This window comes from Sparus aurata, chromosome 2, assembly GCF_900880675.1.
Source record: "Sparus aurata chromosome 2, fSpaAur1.1, whole genome shotgun sequence".
Taxonomy (NCBI): Eukaryota; Metazoa; Chordata; class Actinopteri; order Spariformes; family Sparidae; genus Sparus; species Sparus aurata.
In genome coordinates this window covers 648598-674447 of record NC_044188.1, presented here as the reverse complement: position 1 = coordinate 674447, position 25850 = coordinate 648598, and the positions used below count along the sequence as shown (strand labels likewise).

General features: G+C 44.0%; 2 protein-coding genes across 4 annotated transcripts in view; both read right to left on the bottom strand.

The window, feature by feature from the left end:
* The window catches only part of rnf168 (ring finger protein 168), a 28999-nt gene extending 20473 nt beyond the window's left edge, over window positions 1–8526 (bottom strand). Inside the window, exons 1-2 of the mRNA XM_030398239.1 lie at window positions 8206–8526; window positions 7257–7420 (exon numbers count right to left, since the gene is read on the bottom strand). Coding sequence (XP_030254099.1) covers window positions 7257–7382 — 126 coding nt within the window. The 5' untranslated portion in view covers window positions 7383–7420; window positions 8206–8526. The remainder of the gene's footprint in view (window positions 1–7256; window positions 7421–8205) is intronic.
* Window positions 8527–9933: 1407 nt separating this feature from the next.
* LOC115569824 (zinc finger protein 708-like) lies at window positions 9934–22416 on the bottom strand. Of its 3 annotated transcripts, none has more exons than XM_030397991.1 (6): window positions 22084–22416; window positions 20356–20545; window positions 19470–19858; window positions 12198–12246; window positions 11331–12093; window positions 9934–11116 (listed from the first exon to the last, which is right to left on the bottom strand). In XM_030397991.1, the coding sequence occupies exons 1-6, from the start codon at window positions 22219–22221 to the stop codon at window positions 10327–10329; spliced, it is 2319 nt and encodes a 772-aa protein (XP_030253851.1). In that variant the 5' UTR covers window positions 22222–22416; the 3' UTR covers window positions 9934–10326. The 3 variants fall into 3 exon arrangements, with proteins under 3 accessions (XP_030253851.1, XP_030253865.1, XP_030253858.1); XM_030398005.1 differs by having other exon boundaries at window positions 22056–22175; XM_030397998.1 differs by lacking the exon at window positions 22084–22416 and adding an exon at window positions 21582–22040.
* Window positions 22417–25850: the final 3434 nt, after the last annotated feature.

Sequence of the window (25850 nt, the reverse complement as noted above, 5' to 3'; positions counted from 1 at the left end):
TCAAACATGGTCATCATCAATAGTAACATTGATACATAAAGAAGGGAAGGATGCTACAAAATGTGCATCATATAGATCTATATCACTACTCAACACGGATCATAAGATAATATCATCAATATTAGCGAACAGGCTAAAAGATACAGTTATAGATATAATTAATCCCGACCAATGCGGATTTATTCCAGGAAGACTCCTGGCTGATAATATTAGACGAACACTGAATATAATTGATTATGCACAAAGACAGAAGGAAGAGCTATTATTGATGACATTAGATGCTGAAAAAGCTTTTGATTTAGTAAGTTGGCCTTTTATGTTTGAAACAATTAAGAGCTTTGGTATAGATGACACATTTTGCCAATGGTTACAAGTACTTTATAGTAAACCTGTGTCTATAGTCAAAACAAATGGTACCTTTTCAAGGAAATTTAGCATCCAAAGAGGCACTCGACAAGGAGATCCTCTCTCTCCGTTATTATTTGCTATATATATATTGAGGTGCTGGCAATAGCAATAAGACAAAATGAAAATATTAAAGGGATGAAGATAGGGAAAGAAATACATAAATTAGCACTATATGCAGATGATATAATCATTTATCCAACTTCGCCTGAAAGCGCAATACAACACTTATGGAAGGAGATTGAAGAATATAGCACAGTATCAGGATATAGAATAAATGAAGATAAATGTGAATCCCTCAGTATTGGAACACAGATGAATCAAGTTATTAAAGAATGTTATAAGATTAAATGGGACACAGATATTATAAAATATTTAGGTATTTCCATTAGTACAAATTTGAATGAATTGTATAAAAACAATTACTGCACTTTGGAAAGGAAGATAAGGAGGGATTTGAATAAGTGGAAATTAATACCAGACGGGATATACAGTAGAGTGGAAACGATTAAAATGATGATACTTCCACAACTTCTTTTTTTACTTCAAGCATTACCTCTTATTTTACCAGAGACCTGCTTTAATACTTGGAATAAAATTATTGCTAATTTTATTTGGAATAATAGAAAACATAGAGTTAAATTTAAAATACTAACTCAACATAAAGACGAAGGAGGGCTAGGCCTCCCGAATATACAAAATTATTATCATGCAACACAAATTGCAACAATAATGAAGTGGATGGAAGGTGACACACAGATAAAGTGGATAAATATAGAGAACGAGTTGGCAACAGGGTTAATTGGAACATTACCTTTTTTAAGGAAAGAGAGTCAAAAACAACAGCTACATCTATTCTGTATAGGAAATACTGTAACGAATTGGAGACAACTGTGCAAAAAATTTTAAATACAGAGTGAGAATGTACAGCTCAGAGAAATGCTGCATGACCCGGACTTTATACCAAATCGAAGTGATAAGATATTACATTCTTGGGCTGGTAAGGGATTAATTTCATTTTCACAATTTCTCACTGAGAATATAATAAACACATATGAAGCCATGGCTTCTAGGTATGGTCTGGAGCAAAAACATTTTTTTAAATATCTCCAGATAAGAAGTTATATTAAGAAAAATTTAGAAGAAGAAAAAAATGGAAATGAATTATTAAAATATTTGGTAGAAAACCGAAATAAAGGTAAGATAAAACTTTCATGTATATACAGAATATTGCAAAAATTAACAATTGTGGAAAGTAAAGTAAAAGAAAAATGTGAAAAAGAGCTATCCATAAATATCTCAGAGGAAGCTTGGAGAAAATCTCTGAAGGAAAATTTTGAAATGACGCAGTCAAAACATTGGAAAGAGTTTGCATGGAAAATAAGTCTGAGATATTTTATGACTCCACAGATCACTGGAAGGATCTCTTCTGTAACAGGATCTGGTTGTTGGAGAGGATGTGGGGAAAGTAAAGCAAACTATACACATATTTTTTTTACATGCCCGGCAATAAAGTCTTTCTGGGAAGAGGTAGAGAAAGTCATAAAAGATAGTCTTGACATTAAGGAATCCCTGACATTAGAAAACTGGTTGGGTATCAACATGCATTATAAGACAAAATTAAAGGACCGTAAGGTTTTTAATATGTTGCGCCTAACTGCACTGAAGCAGCTGACCAGGCTATGGAAACAAATTAAAACACCAGAATTACATCTGTGGTACGAAACAATAGAACAAGTATTTGAAATGGAGAGGCTTACACTAGTGGCTAATGGCAACTTGGATAGGTGGAATAGAGAATATTTTGGCTATATTGACGAGGTAATGAAGTGCTTTAATAGTCTGATATAAGACAGATGATGTGTACATGATACTTTCACATGCGCCATATGTGCGCACTTGCACACATACTTAAACCAAACTGTTTTTTGTTTTTTTGGTTTTGTTTTTTTTTGTGTTTGTTTGTTTTTTCTGTTTTTTTTTGCTTTTTTTTAGTCTTGTTTTGTTTTTTTTTTGTTTTTTTAATTATGATTTGTATGTGTCTTCTTTAGTTGTTAAATGCTATAAAAATTTAAATTAAAAAAAAAAAAAAAAAAGTTGGAGGGCTGGATGGTTTAAAATGTTAAACGTTCACGGGAACACTCGCGCAACACGTCTACTCCATCTGCTCGTTAACTGGAAGTCCACGCTGTTTTTAACAGCCAACGCAAGATGCTGCAACTGCCTTTATAGTGGAACTTTTAAGCTCAATAATCTTGCTCTTTGTGAAAGAAGTATGAAACTTTCAGGGTTGGCATAAATGAGTTCCTCATGCCCAGAAGCTAGAAAATACATATTTGGTTTACATTTCTATCACTTATTTACAATTTCGTGCATGAAAATGACATATTACAGAGGTCAGTGACCTCTAGCTGACCTCAGGGGTCAAATTGAGAATGCCTCCACATCTTGAATTAAAGCTTAGGTCATCAAGAACAAACCCTGAAAGTTTCATACTTTCACAAAAAGCAAGATTGTCTATATTTCACTAAGAGCCCAACTCGGCAGCCGCCAATTTGTCCGTCCTTTTGGCGGCTCGGTCCGCGGTTTTGGACAGAGGCCGGCAAACTGGGGGTCTGTTCTGGTCCGCCGGTTTTCTGCCTCGGAGGGAACACTTATTTCCGCCTCGCCTGCTATCTAAAAACGAGGCGGAAATGTGCCGGCCTCTGCGTGAGGTGGGCGGAGGTGTGGATGACCTGCACTGTTGTGCGACCCACAGCCGGGGAGTTTTAAAACCAGGAAACAGCTGATCACAGCAGTCAGTCCATCACTTCATCCGTGGACATTAAAGTCTGTGTAAAGCAAAATCAGCCATTTTCTTCTAAACACATTAAACAGGTCATAAATGTGTTTACTTAAAACATATAAAAGCCATTCGGCCATGTAGAATTTAATTTTGGAGCTAGGCTCACAAACATTTCTGTGTTCAGGATTTAATGGGCGGGTCAGAAATCATGCAAATCATATGGCCGCGTTACGTAACGCGGCCATATGATTTGCATAAACCCCGCCCTGCTGCGGAAGTGGTATAAACACGTTCAGCGCGTCAGCTTCAGCGGTTCTCCCACTCTCTCTCCAGTCGTGGATAGCATTGCTTACAGTAGTTTGCAGCTAGCTAACCAGCCAACCAGTCAGCTAACCAGCCATGTCTCCTCCACATCGCTCTGCATCTTTCCTGGATGCCACAGTGTGCAGGGTGACGGCGCTGTTAGCTTATTTAAGTTTCCTAAGGAAGACAACGTAAGGAAACGGTGGATCGATTTTGTCACGAGGAGCTAACGTTACTGTGGCACCAACACCTTTCTGCAGTGTCCACTTTACCCCTGATAGTTTCAGCAACTATCACCAGGTAATGTCTGGATTTCTGCAGAGTCCGTTGACGCTGGTCACTGGGCATAATGTCGCCGCAGCCGACCCACTCCGTCCCACTGACGGCGGGTCCCACCGGCGGTATGTGGCGGTAGTATCAGGGCCGCATTATTGGTGAGCCGTCCCAGTGTGAACGGATAATCCGGAGGCGCGGAGCGAGGGCGTGTCGGTCTGACAGTCTGATAACTGCACAGGTCCTTCACTCAACTAAATACAGAGAAATGTCCCACAAAGCAACGTTACAGGACCGAACAACAGTAACGTAGTAACTGTAACTGTCTTTAGCAACTCATATGAGGAAAACAAATACAACAGCTGTACGTGGAGAAGCGTCTGTCCTCCTGTCCATCCTCTGCCTGTCCTCCCGACTCTTCGTCACATTTCTGCTCAGAAAACAGCGTCTGTCACCGGCAAAGACTTTAACTCACCGAGTGTTTGAGGAAAATAAATCACTGCGACCGCCGGCCCTCCTGACCGAGACTTCAGGGAGCTTTCCCCCAGAAAACAGCCTCCGTCCCCGCGACTGACAGAGTCAGACAGCGTCCAGTTTACTGATGGTGATTATGTATAATTATGTAATTTAGCGTGAAAAACTGAACTCCGTCACTTTCCAGGATGTTTGGTGGGTCAGGATCTCAATCACTACACGTTATAACAGCATCCATATGATTATAAACTGTCCGCGGGTTTAGATAGACAAGGGGAACACCTGGGGAACACCTGGGGAACACCCGGGGAAACACCTGGGGAACACCTGGGGAACACCTGGGGAACACCTGGGGAACACCGACGGCATCAACATGACGTGTACCGTCACGCTGTAGGCTGCGTCCTTGTGCAGTACACAGAAGCCCCCCCCCCCCCAGCGTTTCACAGCAGAAAGAAGTGCTTGTTTTTCCACGATTCCACGAAATTTTATATACTTATATACTATACTAATTTGATATACCTAATTTTATATACTTATCTTACGCGGTAATATTACCGCGTTAGATTACTCCTCACTGAAAAAGTGGTCAGATTAGAGTAACGCGTTACCGGCATCACTGCACGGGCTCGGCTCGGTCGTCAGGCTTGATTTTTTTTGGGCCAGATCTAAGCTCTAAGTGTAAGTGTGTGCTTATGTATGTTATAAATATTGTACATTTGGGCAATTAAATGCATTTTGCTGAAGGTGCAAATCCTGAAAGTGATTTTACATCGTGCATGCTGTCATGCCCATGTAATGTTAGCAAATGTTATTGCATTTGATCATGACATGATTTGGCCTCATTCCCTGAGCGGAGTCCATCTGACAGCACAATGATAATCTACAGGTAATATTTTATATGCACCAATATAGCTATGACAAGGAATTATATGCAGACTGGGGTTTTACATTTGTGTGTAATGTAAAACATGGACTGTGAGGAACGAGGCTGAGCACTATCAGTGTCTGACAATGGAAGCTAGCAGCGTCATCATCAGACCCAGCCCGACCTGTTTGAGCCATCAGAGCCAGACTCTGATGGCTCAAACAGGTCGGGCTGGGTCTGATGATGCTGTTAGCTTCCATTGTTACTGTAGGTTACGTCCTTGTACAGCACACGGAGGAGGCTCCTCCCTGTGTGGGCGTGGCTCCAGCGCCTCTAACTGACACGCCCCCATCATTTCACAGCAGAGAGAAGTGCTTGTTTTTCCATGATTTTGAGACCTAATCTTATATACTTGGCAATTTTTTTAATCTTTCAAATTTGGCTCAGTGGTCAATGACACATGTTTCTGTGGTGTGACAAACTCATAACAAAAATGTATTTCTGCTTTACACGGACTTTAAGATGAACAACTGGACAGCCGCTGAGATGCAGCGTCTCCTCGCTCTCTGTAGCTGTTTGGTTGTGTTAGCTTGATGTTGTGTCGGAAAGCTAGGAACGGTCGCTACTTTCTAATTAAAAGCCCCCCGCTAAGAACCCAGTTCTAACTTCCAATGGGGTGGAATGTAAAGCTCTTATTTTGGAGACAAATTCTATGTCACTGTTCACAGCCCAACTTCGAGCTTCACGTCACGTCACATGTTTACGCCTACCTCAGAGGCGGCTTTTGGAAAAGGAGGAATACGCCTCCGTTTTAGAAAGACAGGCTGGCACATTGCCGCCCTTACCTTGGAGCAAATGTGCTGCCTTTTCTATCTAAAAAGGGCTAGAGAGAGTGGTTTGGATTCCAAGCAACCTAAAAAGCCCCGTTTGGAAATACTTCGATATTACTACTAGTTTGTCCTCCTGTTATTGACATAATGCGCAAATATAGATATTCGAATAGTTCAAACCTTTTTTAGAGGGAATATTTGAACGTCATTTTGAAGCCATTTTGACAGCCCTGTTACGCAGACATGTATAGATCTTATGAGTGACTCCCTGGAGACTCATGGTTAATAACCCAGCTATAACATTTGATACTTGTGCTTTGTGGGAACCCCCTTTCATATTCTACATGTGGCTCAGATGGTAGAGCGGGTTGGCCAATGTTCGGAGGGTTGGAGGTTCGATCCCCACCCTTGCCACTTGTGTCATGGTCGTTGTGTCATTGAGCAAGACACTTGACCCACCTTGCCTTGTGTGAATGTGTCTGACTGCTTTATGCTGAGGTGGTCGGAGGGGCGGTAGGCGCTGAATGGCAGCCACGCTTCCGTCAGTCTGCCCCAGGGCAGGTGTGCCTACTATCACAATTTACCTGTGTGTGAATGAATGGAACCTGGAACCCTGTCAGGCGCTTTGGGTGTCTTGAAAAGCGCCATACAAATCCAATCCATTATTATTATGGTATTATCGTATGGCCATGTTTGTAGTCCTATCATGGAACACTCCGTGACGTCACCTTCCAAGAGATCGTGGGTTAGACTGCCATTCTGGCTCTCCGCCATCTTTTTTTTTTTTTTTTTAAAGATTTTTTTCCGGCATAGACACCTTTATTAAGCAGCAGACAGATAGGAAATATGGGAGAGAGAGGGGGATGCGACATGCAGCAAAGGACCACCAGCCGGAATCGAACTGGGGTCGGCTGCGTATGTGGCATGCGCTCTAACCACTCGACCACCTGCGCGCCCAAGCTCTCCGCCATCTTGTGTCTTTGACTACAGCCGCCATGTTTAGTTTCATAGTTAGCTGCTTTAGTCGAGTGATGTACTTTGTTCATTAAAAGTATTATTGATTTGATCAATGTGCTTATGTTAATAAATTCTATTATATTGAACACATCAGTGCTCTGTGAATATTTTGTGTATATGTTTGTGATGGTCGGTGCTCAGATTCATTTCCTTCACTGTTCCTTTAAATGTTAATATAATTTCTAATAACCACACCTGCCCTACCATCCATTGCCAACACCATACACAGATTCTGTGATGATCAATATAAGACAATAATTGTGAGTGTGAGTGTGTGTGTGTGTGTGTGTGTGTGTGTTACCTTGCAGAAGGTGTGTGTGCAGGGCAGTGTGACGGGCTCCATGAAGATCTCCAGACAGACGGGACACCTGCAGTCATCCAGACTCAGCTCCCCTCCCCTCCCCCCTCTCTCTGACACCACAGCCATCTTCGTCTTCTTCTTCTGTGGTTCAGCTCTGCAGCAACCTGCAGGAACACAGACGGCGTTAACTCCATCTGACTGAAGGATGTGAGATCTGTCAGCTGACACCTGCAGTGCTGTTTAGAACCTGCCAGTGTTTGCAGCAGACATTTGTGATCCGATCCAACCACTGATCCAGTAACACATCATCAACAGACTCCATTAACTAATGTAGTGATTTTAAGAATTGTTAAGCTAAAACAAACTTTATAACGTAGTGAAACTGTGTGTGTGACAGATTCTGACTCATTGTGTCCTTGTTGTAAATTCAGCATTAAATCTTTCAGCTTAAGTTGTTTGTCTCCTTGTAAAAAGTGTCAGTTTGTGGCAGCATGTCTGTACCAGCCTGTCTGCTTCTGTGTCTAAAGTGCTAAAGTCTTACCTGCCAACATTGATCTACATGAACTTCTTTCTGTCTTGGAGTAGAAACATGGAGTCTGTTTGTCACAGTGATGTTTATGAAGAGATGTACAGTAGAGCGGGCAGGTGAGATGTGTTGACACCAGGTGTGAAGTGACTCTGACAGCTAGTACAGGTGAGGCCGCTGGCTGACCGTCACTGTGCAGACTGATGTGACAACTTCAGTTTGAACACATGAGATGATTTGACACTCAGTCAGACATGTTGAGTTCTTCAGTCACAGCTGTGAACTTTCTCTTCGGCTAACTGCTAACGTTAGTTAACTTTAACTTTGTAGGTAACCGACTCACCTGAAGCCCATCAACAAACTCACAGGTACAGAACAGATTACAGAAGAAGACCTAGAGGTACAGAACATCTTTAAACTCACCGGATTTCTCTTCACCTGGACGTTTCTTCGCTTCAGTTGATGCTAACGTTAGCTTTTCAAACAAAACAAGCAGCGTTAGCGTTAGCTCTGAGGCTAGCCTCAGCAGGCTAGTGCTGTTAGCAGGTAAGGGTTAGCTCTTCAGTGCTAACTGTTCGCTCTTTAGTTGACAGTTAAACTTTGGACCGTGCTGACAGTCCGTCCTCACACGCTCCTGTAGCTTCATGTGTATCGGAACCTTCTGGCCTGACGGGACGAGCTGACCATCCGACCCGCGTGAATCCTGACACCGCGCGCATGCGCACAACCTTTGTTTGCTGCCTTCAAAGATAATCGTAAATTGAAGGGCGAGTCCAGAGAACCAACACGTTAGAACATGTTCCTGAACTGTGTGGGATCTGTCGGTCCATTAGAACTGACCCGTGTGTGTGAGAGCTGCTGACACACACACACACACACACACACACACACGATTTGTGATAATAAGTACATAGTTGTGTTTGTAGCATCGCCACCCGTCAGAAGTATTGTTGTTAATCAAAATCTTCATGTTATGTGATTTCTTCTGATAGATAATAAGAGATAGATAAACCACCTCACAGTTCATGTTCTGTCAGGTCTGCTGGGTTAGGGTTAGGGTTAGTGAGTCCACTACAAGTCTTCAGATGGTTCTGGATGCTGCAGCTGGAGTCTAAACAAGTACAAGAACATGTGATCATAGAACACCAACCCGAGCGTCTGCACTGGCTCCTAATAAAAGATCAGACTTTAAGGTGCTGCTGACACATAGAACAGTCCACTGCCTCGTCATACAGGTCAGATCTCGGTCCACCAGATAGTCCACCTGGTGTATTTGGCCCTCAGGATTCAGGCTCCTGATGGTCCTCCTCCTCCTCTGGAGCAACATCCCAGTGGGTCGGTCTCAGTCTCAATGATTTCCTGTAGTCCTGCCCACCAGAACCCACCTGCTGATTTTGATGAACATCACATTTCTTTAACTTTTGTTTTTGTTTGCTGTGTTGCTCTCTACAGCTTCCTTCCATGTACCAACCTGCAGTCTGTCTTGTGGTTATCTAGACCAATAGGCGCGTTCAAGTTGAACTCCTGCTGACTGACTGCAGCAGCGAGATCTGCTGGCAACAAACGCTGCTATGAGTCGGACACTCTCTCTTCCCGTAGACGTGACGTGACTTGGCTGAGCTTGCAGTGTTTGCCTTCTTCATCTGGGAAGAAGTGGAGGAAATCGAAATTCCATTAATTCAACAACGACGGCGATCAGTTTTCTTACCTGATGCTATGGGAACTCTGCTGGCCTTTTTCTCATATTAGTCCTCTTCGGAAATTATTCAATCTGAGATGTTCAAAATAGTAGTCAACCAAAACATGTAGGTGGAGACGCAGGTCTGAACACACTGTCAGAATAGTTGAGATCCAAACACCAGAGTTATAGTCAGCTGCTCTCGGCTGCACCAACTCACAGCATTCAATCATTAAATGTTTGAATACAACTTGAATGTGACTGGTTATCTTACACATCTATGTTCTGTGTCTGCTGGTAAGACTGGTGTTTATGATGATCTGTATATATGTACTACGGACCTGTGTATTCATTTAAGGTGTAAACTGTGTGTTGGGATCAGTAATCAACGTTGGAGTTCGTTTAGTTTGTAATGAAGAGATGTGTGAAGACGGATGATCGTCGGGAACAGGAAGTGTTTTCAGAAACATCAACAGCGTGAAACAGCCCTTTAATGAATAACTCAGCTCAGATAAAAGTAGCAAAGTTCTCAGCAGAAACGTTACAACATGTGATGTTTGAACACAAAACAAACTGATCTGAAATGTCAGAGTAAGAACTTGTTCCACCACCAACAGACAGAATAATGATGTTCAGTCACAAGCAGGACGTTTCTCTTCAGCTTCATCGCTGATTTCTAAAGTTTGTTTTTAAATATTGGAAAGAAGGAAGAATTGTTTGAAGATTCTGTGTTTCTGAGACGAGACGATCATTTCATGTCTGTCCACGTCTGTACTCAGGTGTTTGTTCCAGATTAGCTGTCAGCAGTCCTAATGCTACGCTAGGTTTACCATTGAGCACTCGACAGCATCATGTTTCCTGAGCTCTTATTGGTTGGCTAAGCCTTCGCTCCAGGGGAAGACGCTCTTCTGCTTCCTGCGTTTGCTTGCTGCCTCGGGGCTTTGGCCGCTGTCTCCACAGCAATGTTTCTTGAGCTGCCGGGAGTCGGAGAAGCCGCGCCCGCAGCGCTCGCAGCTGTACAGCTTCACGCCCGTGTGAATCTGCATGTGAGACTTGAGCTGGTTGGACTGCCTGAACTTCCTGCTGCACACGGCACACTCGTAGGGCTTTTCTCCGGTGTGGACCAGCAGGTGGCGGTGGTAGTTCTGCGGCGTCCTGAACTCTTTGCCGCACTGTTCGCACCTGTGTGGTTTGACTCCGGTGTGCAGCAGCTGGTGCTGCTTCAGCTGCGATGACAGCAGGAAGCCTTTGTGACAGACGCCACAGACGTACGGCCGGTCGCCGCTGTGCTGCCTCATGTGGTACAGGAACAGGTGGCGCAGGTGGAAGGACTTGCCACAGGTGCTGCAGATGAACTCCTTGTTTTCGGCATGGCTCTTCTCGTGCGTTCTCAGCGTGCTGGTGCTGCTGAAGCTCTTCAGACAGACCTTACAGCTGAAGGGTTTGACTCCGCTCGGTCTCCGCCGCCCCACCGCTCCTCCCCCCGTCTGTCGCTCCTTGTTGTGGTGGACGAGCTGCTGGTGCTTCTGCAGCTGACAGTTGTAGAAGAACGTCTTCCCACACAGGTCGCACATGAACGGCTTCTCCACACCGTGAACCAGCATGTGAGTCTTCAGAGCCCACGTACCTGTGAAGCCCTCGCCACACTGATCACACCTGAGAGGACAGAAGAGATGACATGTTGAACCAACGAGACAAGACGGACTACATGCTGGTTCAGGAGCAACAACAGACAGTAAAACAAACTCCTGATTGGACCCTTCCTTACGTAAACCGGTTGCTCGGTAACAGGTGACTCAGTGAACACAGTTTGTTTGATACTGATTAATAACTTTATCGAAACAGGGTCCTGAGTACAGGTGAGACATACCTGAAGGGCTTCTCTCCATTGTGGAGCCTCAGGTGTCTTTGGAAGTTGTACTTGAGTCCAAAGCTCAGTCCGCAGGTCTGACACATGAAGGGCTTCTCTCCCGAGTGGACGACTCGGTGCTGCAGCAGTCCCATCTTACATTTGAATGCCTTGTCACACTCGCTGCACTTGAACGGCCGCTCCTCCGAGTGCGACCTCTTGTGGACGCGCAGGTTGCTGGCGGTGGAGAAGCTCTTCCCGCAGGTTGGGCACGGATAAGGCCGGGCACCGGTGTGGACGGTCTGGTGCTCGCGGAGGCTCTTCTTCCTGGTGAAGCCTTTCCCACAGACGTCACACATGAAGGGCTTCACCTGTGCGTGTGACACCTCATGGTACCTGAGCGCGCCGGCTGAGGTGAAGGTGCGGTCACAGACGCCACACTTTAACGGAGCCTTCTGCAGCCGGTGAAAGGCCTGGTGGACTCTGAGCTGGCGTAGCAGTCTGAACTTCCTGTCGCACTGGTCGCAGCGCAGCAGCTTGTCGGGGTCGTTCTCCTGCGCCGCCCTCAGCTGGTGCGTCAGCTGGTGTTTGTGCAGCGTCTTGGCCTTGTAGAAACCTTTATCACACGAGCTGCAGGGGAACGGTTTGACGTGACACGACACATGTTTCCTCAGCTGGTGTTTCTGATGGAAACCTTTGTTGCATAGCTCACAGAAGAACCTCTTCTCTTTGTATAGCTCCCTCCTCCTCCGCCTCTCCTGCTCCTTCTGCTCCTCCTCACTCACTGCAACAGAGGAAGAGGAGGTCACATATTACACACACACACACACACACACACACACACACACAGGTTTGATCCACAGCTCAGGGTGATGTCACCTGTCTCACCTGATCCACCAACCGTCTGCTCCTCATGCTCCATCTTCATCTCTGTCTCCTGGAAAACATGACGAGTCATCTTTCATCACGCTGCTGCAGATCTTCAGTCTCTCTCTCTATTTTTTATATATATATATATATATATATATATATATATATATATATATATATATATATATATATATATATATATATATATATATATATATATATATATATATATATATATATATATACATACATACATACATACACACATATACACACACATACATACACATCTCTATCAATCAAAAAATGTAAGTATATTAGGGGTGTATATTTTTTCCCCAATTCAATATCGATTCTTAAAGTCCTCTGAATCGATTCAGGCAAGCGACCACCCGCGGTCCCTCGCCGGCCTCTCGATCCCCGACTCCAGCAACTGGAAGCGTCTCATCCGCGACCTCGCTCGAGGGTGGGAGGGTGAGGAGCCGCGGAAACACCGCCGGAGCTGCGGAGGCGGGTAGCCGATGTCTGACGCGCCGCTCTGCCGGAGACAGTAAACTCTCAGCGCAGCCGGTCTCACCCTGGCCGCTGCACCGTGCGCCCGCGAGTAGCACTCTCCTCCGGGGAGGGAGGGGGGGTCAGTGTCAACGTTTACCCCCTCGTGTCTCACCGGAGGGCGGAGGGACGGCGGTCATGTCTGTTTATGTCAGACAAAAATGTACCATGTAGTCCCAGAAACAATGGCACTTTCTCAGCTTAACTATGGCTGCACTATTTTATACCTAAACACATCTTTGTTTACATTTCAATTCGAACTAGAACTTCCTAGAGGAAAGATTTATAATTTAAGATGACTTTTTTTAATTAAAAAATTATTAACAGGTACTCTAATGAATTATTTGTTTATTACTACTTATTACTGAATCGATATCGAAGCATTTAAGTCAATATTGAATCGAATCGATACTGAATCAAATTGCGACCTAAAGAATCGAAATCGAATCGAATGGTGAGGTTCTTAACAATACCCAGCCCTAATGTATATGGGTTTTTAAAGTTAATGACAAAATTACACCGATTTTTGGACGTTTGGGTCGCCCTAAACGTCCTGCCAATCCGCTGATGGCCTGATTTTTAAAGTTATTAATCTGTTGAGTGAAGCTGCCATGCTGCTACATCCTTCACAGTGTCTTCAAACGCTCGTAAAAGTTCAAAGGTCAGTGCCAGATGCATAGTTACATCAGCGTAGGGTTGCTAAGCAACATGCCCAATAACGCCGGAAAGATTTACAATGCACCGTCAAATCTAAAATCAAAGTCTGAAAGAGATTTGGATTTTATGAGGATGGAAAGTTGTACAAAAAGCAGGCTGGTTGCAAGTTCTGTAGAATGGTGTTGAAGTACAGTGGCGGCACGTATCTTAGCGTTCCTGGTGAAACCTGTGCAGATGACGAGGACACTTGCTGGAGCTAATAAGAACACGCAAGACAAAGACACAGAGATTAAACACGTTGTCCAGCCACAACTCAGAGAGGTTTAAAGTAATCACAACATCTGTAGCACGTTTTACTGCTCGGGACGTACGACCTGTCCACTTTTGAAAGTGTTGCATCATGACTGTCAGTAGGACTGCACACTTCTAATTGTCATTGTTATCACTGGACCGGCTGTAGCTCAGGAGGTAGAGTGGGTGTCCAGTAATCGGAAAGTCGCTGGTTTGAATCCTTGGCTGCATGCTGAAATATCCTTGAGCAAGTTACTGAACCCCTTGCATGGCAGGCTGCTCTCAGTCATTTTAAAGTTTCCTTTCCACACATTCACCAAAGGTGTGGTTGGCAAAGGACAAAAAAGCAGGAAAATATCCGGCTCCACTACGTCTCTCTTTACATTTATTTTGTCCTGTTGTTGACTTCAGCTAAGAAAGAAATAGTTCACTCCACATGTCGAGGACATTTTGAAAAATTACCCTTTAAATGGTGCCTACTGGTGAGATTTAAAAAAAAAAAAAAATAATAATAATAATCAATTTCAGAATTTCAGAATCTAAGAAATGAGACAAAATAGTGTAGACGTTGCTGCTTGAAAAGGTGTTAACCTCTTGAGCATTAGAGAACTTTACCATTATTTTCTTTATTATTATAGATTTTTTATGGAAACAGAATCTGTTTCAGGGGTTAGTGGGTCACATGACATGGAAGCTATTGAAAAAACTGCAATTATTTAGTATTAACATATTCATGTTAAGTAATAGTTCAGCGTGAGGCTCTGGAGGTGAGCTGACCGTCCTCCTGCTGCTCACACTGGGAGAACTTCAGTAAAGTCTCAGCTGGACCCGAGTGAAGATCCAACCTGAAACCAACTTCACCCCGGTTCAATGAGTCGCCTGCTGCAGCCTTTGAATAGGATGACGAGGATTTCAGTCACTCAACTTAAACGGTGACTTGTAGAAATTATACAAATAGCAGTGATGACAATAATAATCGATTTCAAGATAACTTTGGGTGTAGTGCTTTCACTGTGTGCAACTTCAATTCACCATTCACCCCCCGTGATATTAAACAGACAGAAATCATGCAGCAGCACTGAAAATCCCGCAGCAGGATGCATATAGAGAAACACTGACACATCAGATCACCTTCAGAAACGACTGCAGGCTCTGTGGTGGAGCTCTGCTTTGAATGAAGTTCCGTCATGACAAATGAATGGACAACTTGTGGAGTGACATGAAGACATGAATCAGAGCACAAACAATGTTGACAGCGGTGGCCGGTCATTGTGTTTACCAATCCCGACCTGCGCCCAGTCCTTCTTCCTCTCTGCCTTCTAAGCCCCTCCCACAGAGGTGGAGCCTGCTGTGCACGAGCAGTCTTGTAACCATGGTAACAGGACCCCAGATAACCAAGATGTCACATTCAAAATAACAACAGAAGTCCTGATTGTTCCATTTCTGATCAATACAACTAAAGTACAATGACGAGCGCCTCATGCAGATCACTGTAGATATCCAGAGTAACAATCAATATTCCTCACACTGCTGTAGACGAGTTACCAGGTGATCATTCAGGTAATTATCAGCACCATGATGCCTTTCTCAAGCATGAGTTATTTTGTTTGTTACCATCGTTCTGAGAATGTGTCCACTAAGTCAAAGGGAAGGAGAGGGACCAGAAGCACATCAGGGGAGGGCTTATAACCTGTGGCTAACCCAAACTGGACTTTTGTCTGAACCCCTAAAAGATCCAGAGCAGACCGAGAGGAGGAGACGAGAAAACCAAACAACATCAGTCTATGTCGCAGGAACATTGGTGAGACTCAGGAGGATCATTAATAAACATCATACTGGTCCACCTTAAACCCGCCAACACACCAAGGCAGAACCTTGTCCATCCTGAGGACAGAACACCCAGACATGAACAGAGTTCTGTAGTTTATGTTGTTCAGTGCAGCAGGACGGCACAGATTTGTACACTGGGAAACAAAACAACCTCTTCATAAACAAATTTCACAACACAGGAGGGACAACTCCCCAGGTCCAGACTCCCCAGGTCCAGACTCCCCAGGACCAGACTCCCCAGGTCCAGACTCCCCAGGACCAGACTCCCCAGGACCAGACTCCCCAGGACCAGACTCCCCAGGTCCAGACTCCCCAGGACCAGACTCCCCAGGACCAGACTCCCCAGGACCAGACTCCCCAGGTCCAGACTCCCCAGGACCAGACTCCCCAGGTCCAGACTCCCCAGGACCAGACTCCCCAGGTCCAGACTCCCCAGGACCAGACTCCCCAGGTCCAGACTCCCCAGGACCAGACTCCCCAGGACCAGACTCCCCAGGACCAGACTCCCCAGGACCAGACTCCCCAGGTCCAGACTCCCCAGGTCCAGACTCTCCAGGACCAGACTCCCCAGGTCCAGACTCCCCAGGACCAGACTCCCCAGGACCAGACTCCCCAGGTCCAGACTCCCCAGGACCAGACTCCCCAGGTCCAGACTCCCCAGGTCCAGACTCCCCAGGACCAGACTCCCCAGGTCCAGACTCCCCAGGACCAGACTCTCCAGGACCAGACTCCCCAGGACCAGACTCTCCAGGACCAGACTCCCCAGGACCAGACTCCCCAGGACCAGACTCCCCAGGACCAGACTCCCCAGGACCAGACTCCCCAGGACCAGACTCTCCAGGACCAGACTCCCCAGGACCAGACTCTCCAGGACCAGACTCTCCAGGACCAGACTCTCCAGGACCAGACTCCCCATGTCCAGACTCCCCAGGACCAGACTCTCCAGGACCAGACTCCCCAGGACCAGACTCCCCAGGACCAGACTCCCCAGGTCCAGACTCCCCAGGACCAGACTCCCCAGGTCCAGACTCTGCTGTCTCTTTACATCTGAAGGAGACAAATCTTTCCTTTGAGGACAACAATGTGAACTTTTTCCACTGATCAGCAATTTGAAACGTGGACCCAAGCCCATTTTTTTTTTTTACATCAGAGCACAAATTGTGGCAGAACATGTAACATCTGCAATATGACAGTTTCACGAGTGGGTAACAAAAGAGCTGCATTAATACTACACATTTGGTACTATATAATATTACAGAGAAGGTCATTAAATGAATCTCTCTGGATAACCAGCTCATCTACGTGGTACAGGATCTGGGTTTTCTTTGTCTCCGGGAGTTCTTGAATCCCCAGTGTGTGATTGCACGTGGTCTGCGGTTGTGAGGCCGGTTGGATGTACTGCCAAATTGTTTGAAACGCTTTTGGAGACGGCTCCCTCAAACTTGCGACATCTGTGGCTGTGTTATGTGATAAAACTGCACATTTGTGTTCTTTTGTTCTTATATTATGCACATTATTGTTATTTCCACATTTTTTTATTCTTGTCATTTCCATACCCATATTTAACAACAGACAGAGTTTACACTGACTATATCCCTGCACTGTCTCCTTCACATTCTTTTTACTTTTATCCTTTTTAACTTTACTATTCATTTCTGTGAGTGATCTGTTCTTTTTTTATGTGGGTGAAATATGTATAAGCTACTGGATGTTCAAAATTTCCCTCGGGATAAATAAAGTATCCATCCATCCATCTCAGAGTGGCCTTTTATTGTGGCCAGCCTAAGGCACACCTGTGCAATATTCATGCTGTCTTATCAGCATCTTGATATGCCACACCTGCGAGGTGGGATGGATTATCTCGGCAAAGGAGAAGTGCTCACTGACACAGATTTAGACAGATTTGTGAACAATATTTGAGAGAAACGGTTCTTTTGTGTATATAGAAAAAGTTTTAGATCTTTGAGTTCAGCTCATGAACAATGGGAGAAAAACAAAAGTGTTGTGTGTATAATTTTGTTCAGTGTATGTGAAACTGGAACGACCGTCACTTATCACCACCAACAATGCTGTACTGAGTTCTCTCCCAGACAGCCTCACAACCGTTCACACTGGTTCGGTTCTCCAATAATACGGCCCTGATACTAGCTCCAGAGGCGGATCAGGGCCGGAGCGAAATTTCACCCCTCACCACCTCCGAGAGATTCACAATGAGACGGAGGCGGGGAATTGTCGAACTAAAGCCGCACCCAAAAGCCAGTGTGAATGGGGCTCGTGAGAGTTAGACAGGGTCCTCTGTTTACTGATGGTGATGATGTCATTAAGAGCAGAGAGTTTTGGGATAGGGAGGCAATTGTATTGGGGTGATAGACACCTCATTTTGTGTTTTCCACATAATGGTCTCACTGTGTACAGTGTGCCTTACATACTGGGGCCAATACCAAAAAACTAAAAGACAACCCTTTTCAATGTGGCATCAATTTCAACATTCTGTGGGTATAAAAAGCTGGTATTGTCAGTAAGTCATTCCAAGTTCATCATTCAAACAGCCATGAACACACGACGTCACTTAACGGACGAGCAGCGCCACCTGGCCATAGCGCGCCTTCGGGTCGGTGGCAGGCAGTCAGATGTTGCTCGTGAACTTGGTGTGTCTCAAAGTGTCATCAGCAGACTTGCATCAAGACACAGAACTACTGGCAGAGTTTGTGACAGACCCAGGAGTGGAGCCCCACGAGTGACAGACCGCAACGATGACCAGTACCTAAGGACCTATGCACTCAGACATCGTTATGCAACTGCCACACAGCTGCAGGCCCAGTTACGAGATGTGAGGGGTACTAGGGTTTCCAGACAAACCATTCGAAGCCGACTCCACCGCTTTGGCTTGAATGCCAGACAACCGTTGCAGGTGACTCCACTGACACCAAGACACCGCCGTGAACGTTTGCAGTGGGCACAAGACCATGTGACCTGGACAATGCAGCAGTGGTCTACCGTCCTGTTCACTGATGAGTGTCGGGTCACCTTGCACAGAAATGATGGTCGTCAGCGTTGCTGGAGAAGGCGAGGTGAGCGATACGCCGAGGTCAACATGGTCCCCAGGGTTCCCTTTGGTGGAGGAGGTGCAACAGTCTGGGCAGGCATCACCAGTCAGCGCAAAACAGATTTGGTTATTGTAGATGGCTCTGTCACTGCACGTTCTTACCTCAGAGACATCATAGAACCCGTCATCATCCCCCAATTTCCGCCAACACACCCCCAACTTTCTGTTCATGGATGATAATGCTCCACCACATCGTGCCAGAATTGTCACAGCTCGACTTCAGGAAGTGGGAGTGCCTCATATGGTATGGCCAGCAATGTCCCCTGACCTGAACCCCATAGAGCACGTCTGGGACCAGCTGAAGCAGAGACTGGATGATCGTACCCCACCCCCACGTGACCTGGCAGAACTGCGTGTAGCACTTGTGGAGGAGTGGAACGCATTGCCTCAGAACAACATCATGAGGCTAGTGAGGAGCATGAGACGTCGCTGTCAAGCTGTCATTGCGGCAAATGGTGGAAACACCCGCTACTGACATTGTCAATTTTTATTATTTGGGGCTATCCTTGTTATTGTCTAAATTTTTGGGGTAATAAATATTAAACTAATGAAAATGGTGTTTCTTCTCATTCATTATTAGTAATATCAAAGGGAACTTTTACTTATTTCATTAAAATTCAGACCAAATAGGAAAAGCACTCATGTAAATAACAATATCCCTAACTTATTGTGAGTAGTGTGTTATATATATATATATATATATATATATATATATATATATATATATATATATATATATATATATATATATATATATATATATATATATATATATATATATATATATATATATTTATTTATATTTATATATATATATGATAATAACTGTTTTTATTAGTCACTCAAACACTCACAACAACAACAGCGACTTCTTCAGGCGTGGGCGGGTCTTCACTGACTGTGACCTCACTGGTTGGCTGGTCATGAGACACAGGAAGTGATGTCAAGTCTGTGGAGGATGGCGCTTCATCAGGCTCTATCGTGATCACCACCTCAGCCTGCACGTCAGCTGACGAAGTGGCGGCAGCATGGCTGGTTTGATCGGGTTTCTCTGGCCGTACCTGGGGCGCAGGGCTGCTCTGGCCTGTGATTGGTCCGGGGAGCGGCTGGCTGATGATAACCAGAGGAACCTGAGGACTGCTGCTTGCTCGACGTCTGGATTTGGCCGAGTTGAGGATGGCCATGGCGAGGGCGGCAGGGTTTGCAGCTGGTTGGTTGATGTCCAGTGAGAGGGCCGGTCCACCTTCAGGAAGACAGGAAGTACATCCAATAATGATCTTTACCTGCTGTTTTAAACTTGTAATGTTCAGATGCCATTAAATCATGTTTGACATGTTCCAAACATTGTACAGCTACTTACTTAGAGACAAACATCCTAGAAATTATTATTTAACTCGACATCATGTTGATTTAACACTATGAGATCATAAGTCAACTTGATGACATGTGATTATTGATCTCGATGACACCATGATTTTTTAATTAAACTTCAAAAGGTGTTGATTGTAGAAGAAGAAATGTCCAGAATTCAGAAGCAGCTCCTGAACAACAGAGAGCAGTACAACAGCTAACTGCTGCTCACTGTACTCGCTGCAGTAGTGACTAGCAGCTGTTAGCATGTAGCTCACATATTTACAGTGCAGTTTAACATCCGTTTCCGCAGCTGGTTTAAACCCAGCGTGCTCCCTGTCATGATGTGAGGTGTTCAGGTTCTGTGGGGCAGTTCAGTGTCAAACTGACCTGATGGTTTGATCTTGTAAAGTGTCTTCTCTCCTCCACAGTTTGACATCCGCTCAGTCTCCAGATGTCTCACTCTGTCTTTCAGGTCTTTGTTCTCCTTCATTAAACTCTTGCGCAGCTCTCTGAACACTCTGCAGATCTGACGGACAGCCTCTCTGCTCGTCACACGGAGGACGGCCATCAACTGAGCCTGCACATCAAACACACCGTCAGATTAAAAAGGTACAGTCCACTTCTGTTTACACAATGAGACTATTAATACTGTGACATCACAGAAGGGTTATTATCCAGCTGATCAATGCACCAAAACTGAAACTACTCATCAATCAGCTGACTGTCAGAAAGTTGGACTTTTTTCTTCAGTCATATTCTTTGTGTTAAACTCAAACTGGGTCTAAAAAAAAAAAAGTAGTCAAACTGGAAACAGACATTTCACAGAATAAACAATTAATCAAGAAAAAAATTAGTGCAAATCAAAATAAGACACAGCAACTGGCAGTGAGTTCACCTTCTTTTCTTTTAGCAGTATTCTCAGGACAGAAAATACACACACTTATGGTATTGTATACAATAACATTTCATGGTAAAAAAAAAAAAAAAAAAAAAAAAAGGAAACTTGCAGGAGGCCATGTTTTATTTTTAAATATGTACAGTATATTATGTAGGTCAGTTGTCCATATTTTAATCGATCAGGATCATATGGGGACTCTGACCGGTCAGACAAGTGAAGGGATGAAAGTACCAATATACTTAATACCAAATACAACAAATTAATTCAAAATGATCTTATTTGTCCTGAGCGAAATGTAGTGGACATAAAGGCTGCCACATGATGAATACATACACTCAGTATACAGACTGAAGTGTCGGCCTGTTTAAAGGATCATACCAGTGTTTTTACTGGTCACCGTCTACTGTTGGCATATTCATAAAAGTAGCCTCCTGCAAGTTTCCTCTTAATTAACCATGAATTGTTCATTCATACAATAAAAACGTGTCTCCATCTTCGTCATGGAGTAAATCACTAACTGAAAAAAGAAAAAGCAGACTCACTGCCTGTTGCAGTGTCTTATTTTGATTTGCAGTCTTTGTTCATTTTTTGTCTAAATGATTGTCATAATTAGTCCTTAAATTAATAATTGAATATAAAACAATTCATCCAAATCAGTTAAATGCAAACATTGATGCTTTTTATACAGTTTTCACTTCTACATGTATTTGCTTACAGGGCAGACCTGCCACATCCAATATGGCGGCGACGTAGACGTGCGATCCAGCGAGATATATATATATATATATAGTGTACACTATTGCAGTGTAATACCAGTTGGTTTTACCGCAGTGAACTGTCACATTACTCTTATTTAGTTACTGTAAGTTACTGTTCCTGCTCATGTCTCCTGGAGGTCCTTTAACGGTCTTATGTTGTTGTGTGGCCGCCACGATACACAAGATGGCGCCCTTCCCCGTGAGAGTAAATGTTCTTTGGTAGAAGAAGAAGTGTCCGGATTGTCTTCACGTAATCTTCTGAATTCACTGTTAATTTAATCTTCTACATTAAATTATTCTCTACATAATCACAGATTTACGTCATGTTTCTGTCACTTTGTCTCGCGCGTGATCTCCGCGGTCCTGCAAAGACGGAAGTGACGGCGGGATTTTCCTCTGGAGGTCTTTGGTCTCTCAGAGAAACTTCTCACCCTTATTTAACTCGTCATAAGTCCTCACCCGTCGGTCCTCGCTGTCCGTCCCCTCATGTCCCAGTCTCTGCTGAAGGACAGACACGGCACACTCCACCGCCACCTCCATGATCCGCTCAGTCTCACACACAAAAGTTTGAGTCGCCGCCGTGTCGGTCGGCTCCATTACGACCCGCGAGCCACACGGATGATGTCACCGGAGGAAACTGTGACGTTAAAGTCTGTGCAGGTGCGTCAGTGTGGTCCGAGTCCAGGTGTGTCTGAACCTGAGCGAGAAAAAGCCAACACAGACAGTCAGGATGGTAATCTGCCGTCTGCGCGTCCAACATGGCGCTCTTCTACAGCGTTTACATCCGGGTAACTGCCGGGCTTCACCGGAAGTATTAACAATTATTATTAAACACACAAGAAGTGACATTAAACACTAAATGTAAAAGTAACTGACATTAAAAGTAAAATAGACTCACGATGAAAACAGGTAAAGGCGTTAGGTCACAGATTTACATCCGGTTTATTTCCATGGTTTTAATTTGAAGGTGTCCAAGTTGATTTCCATGACAACATCTATTAACATGTGTATACACTGCCCCCTGTGGTCACACTGTGTAACGACACATAAAAAACATGAATATTAACAATTAAAGAAATATTACAATAAATAAATTATAGGCTACGAAGATGAAAAATAAAAATAAAGTAAACAAAATTAAATGTGTCCTATGTGAACGATATGAACCCTCCGTGACGTCACTCATTGGTTTGTCACAGTGTCATAGAGAGAAAAAGTTGCGACACTGTGAACACAAGCTGGCTGTCGTGTTCTTCTATGGGATAGACAGCAGCGATTGTGTTATTGAACGATAAATATAAAAAAAAACAGTACTTTTTCAGCTGTTATTGCTGTAGTGGCGAAAACAGTTTGAGTTTTTCCTTTAACCCTTTATGTCCTATTTTCCTTTGTGTTTGTACCACCTGGAGAATGCAGGTGATGCAGTGTCAGACTCGCAGCTTGTGTCCAAAAACATCCAACGAGAGAGAGTTTGACTTTTTATGTTGCCGGTACTTTATTGTAAATAAAACAAAATGCAAGAGGGTTTTAAAGCAGGTTTCACAGGCGCAGACCTGATACACAGCCGGCTCACAGACTGAGGTCAGTGACGGTCTCTGCTGGCCCGCCTTCTCCCCGTCGCCTTCTACCAGCAGCCCTTTTAAAAGGTAGCACCTTCACCACCTGTTGAAGATGCACACTCAAAAAGGAAAGCAAGTCATGCAAAACATAAAAACTTAAATGTGGCTCCTACAATTGCATTATTGCATTTTTTGCAAGTTTTGCATTTTGAGAGGCAGGGTGACAATGAAAAGCTGTGTATTACTCAGATAAGTTTTACATTTTGGGAGGGAAAAGCTTAGTGTTAACTTTTCTTTTCCATATCATTCATCTGATGATAGACATCTCATGGTTTTCATTTTAGATAGATAGATAGATAGATAGATAGATAACTTTATTTATCCCCAAAGGGAAATGAGGTCATCGTAGCAGCGCTACATTACTTTTTTTTTTATTTTTTTTTTTTATTTATGTTGTTTGTTTCGGGCATGTCAATTCATAAGCATCACATTTCATCATTGTTCAAATAATACAACACACATGGCCGAAAGGGAAAAGCGGGAGAAGCCAAAGCTTATCAAGTCCCGCCCCCATTACCCACAGGATAAAATCTTCATCCTGATCTTTTCTTGTCTTTTGCAAATTACTTTTTTCTTTTCTTCTCTTTTTTTCTTTTGTTATGACCTTTGACAAAACATATTACAGCAGTAGCATACAGAGCTGAATTCAAGCTCTAGACAGTACATACAGATTACATGTGTGTCTGCACATGTGTCCATATTAGTCCATCATGAGTGAACAACAGTCTCATCTTATAGCCTCATCTTATAGCCAGGCTTGCAACAAAGTCAGAACATCCAACTGAGAGAGAGCAAAAGTCCAGTGTATTTATTATTTGTTGAGATGGTGTTGGGATGGTGTAAGAGCCCTTTAATGCATTTTCATGTTATTCATCAGTCTCCTCTGCAGCTTTTATGGCTGCTAGCTTCGCCATGTCCTCCCGATTGGTGGCTATACAATCAGAAATACAAAATACAATAAGAGTACAATATCGCAATTTAAAACACTATATGCAATATACAATAAGATGCTTAGCAGTTCCAGATAAATATTGAATAATATTAAATACTGAGCAAAATGGAACTTAGTGGATTTGAAGGTGCAAGATAAAGAGAGAAAGGTGCATTTTTAATTACAGTGGTAAGATTTAAGTAATAAGTCACTTAAATGATGTGAGTGTATTGCCTGAGCGTTGCTGTGAAGCGCTGTAAAGTCTGATGGCACCAGGTAGGAATGATTTCCTGTGCTGTTCTTTAAGGCAGCGAGGTTGAATGAGTCTGTTGCTGAAGCTGCTCTTAAGCTTGTCCCGGGTTTCATGGAGGGGATGAGATACATGGTCCATGATCACCAGCAGTTTTGCCAGCATCCTGTCCTCCACCACCTCCTCCAGGGTGACAAGCTGAGAGCCAACAACAGACCCTGCCTTCTTATGAGTTTGTTTAGTCTGTTTGCATCTTTTGCTTTGATGCCCGCACTCTAGGGCAGTATTATTAATAATTATTATTATTAACTGGGCTGTATTATTGATTCCCATGAATTTGCTTATAAGTTCTGTGTGTGTGAACAAGAAAAACAAAAACCAGGGGCAGGTGATCCCTGACACCGCAACCATGAAGAACCACCAGCAGCAGCCACTTCAAGTAAAGCGCAGTGAACCTACATCGAACACAGTAACCATGTTAAAAAAATGATACGCTCTTTCACTACTCACAGAGACGTTCATCTTGGGAGAGATGGCCACAGTGTCACAATTCCCATCTTGAAGTGAAAGTGAATGTCAAAGAAACTCTGCTCGAGATGTCTTTTCAGTGTTTAATGAAATAAACTGTTTATACAAATACACAATTATGCCCACAGTAAGACCATATATCCATGTAAAATAAAGAGCTCCTCACCAAAGTGGCACCTTAAAGTATGAAAAACAGAGACAGAAAGAGAGCAGGGACCAGTTAAGGTATAGTTTAAATAATGTTTAGGTGAACAGAGAGATAATAGCTGATTTTGTTCTTACATATGCTGAGACAAAAGGCTGCATGGACCTCGGTGCTCTGAGGGAGACAGAAAGCAGAGGTGAGGTCAGATATACTAGATTCATCTGATACTGTCTCCTCTAGAATTAAAATAAGAGGTATTTAGTAAACTCACAATGAAAGAAAAAGATAACATGTAAACTCCACATCAGGGAAAGGAAAATCTTCACTCCAAATATGCTCAAAAGGGAAGAGAAAGAGAGGCCGGGTGGGTCAAGAGAACAGTAGCCGTTTTTATTCAGGGCACCAAGCCGCCAATTTGTCCGTCCTTTTAGCGGTTTTAGACAGAGGCCGGTAAATTGGGGGTCTGTTTTGGTCCGCCGATTTTCTGCCTCGGAGGGAACACTTATTTCCGCCTCACCTGCTATCTAAAACGAGGCGGCAATGTGCCGGCCTCTGCGTGAGGTGGGCGGAGGTGTGGATGACCTGCACTGTTGTGCGACCCACAGCCGGGGAGTTTTAAAACCAGGAAACAGCTGATCACAGCAGTCAGTCCATCACTTCATCGCGGACATTAAGATGAGCAACTGGACAGCTGCTGAGATCCAGGAGATGCAGCGTCTCCTCGGTCTCTGTAGCTGTTTGGTTGTGTTAGCT

What these genes read in the sequence shown, in the direction of transcription:
- LOC115569824 (XM_030397991.1), bottom strand. Translation starts at nt 22,221, where the DNA reads ATGGAGCCGACCGACACGGCGGCGACTCAAACTTTTGTGTGTGAGACT. An exon ending in CGGACAGCGAGGACCGACGG is followed by an intron (nt 20,546 to 22,083) that starts GTGAGGACTTAT and finishes TTTGATGTGCAG; the next exon opens with GCTCAGTTGATGGCCGTCCT. An exon ending in AATGGAGAGAAGCCCTTCAG is followed by an intron (nt 11,117 to 11,330) that starts GTATGTCTCACC and finishes CTGTCCTCTCAG; the next exon opens with GTGTGATCAGTGTGGCGAGG.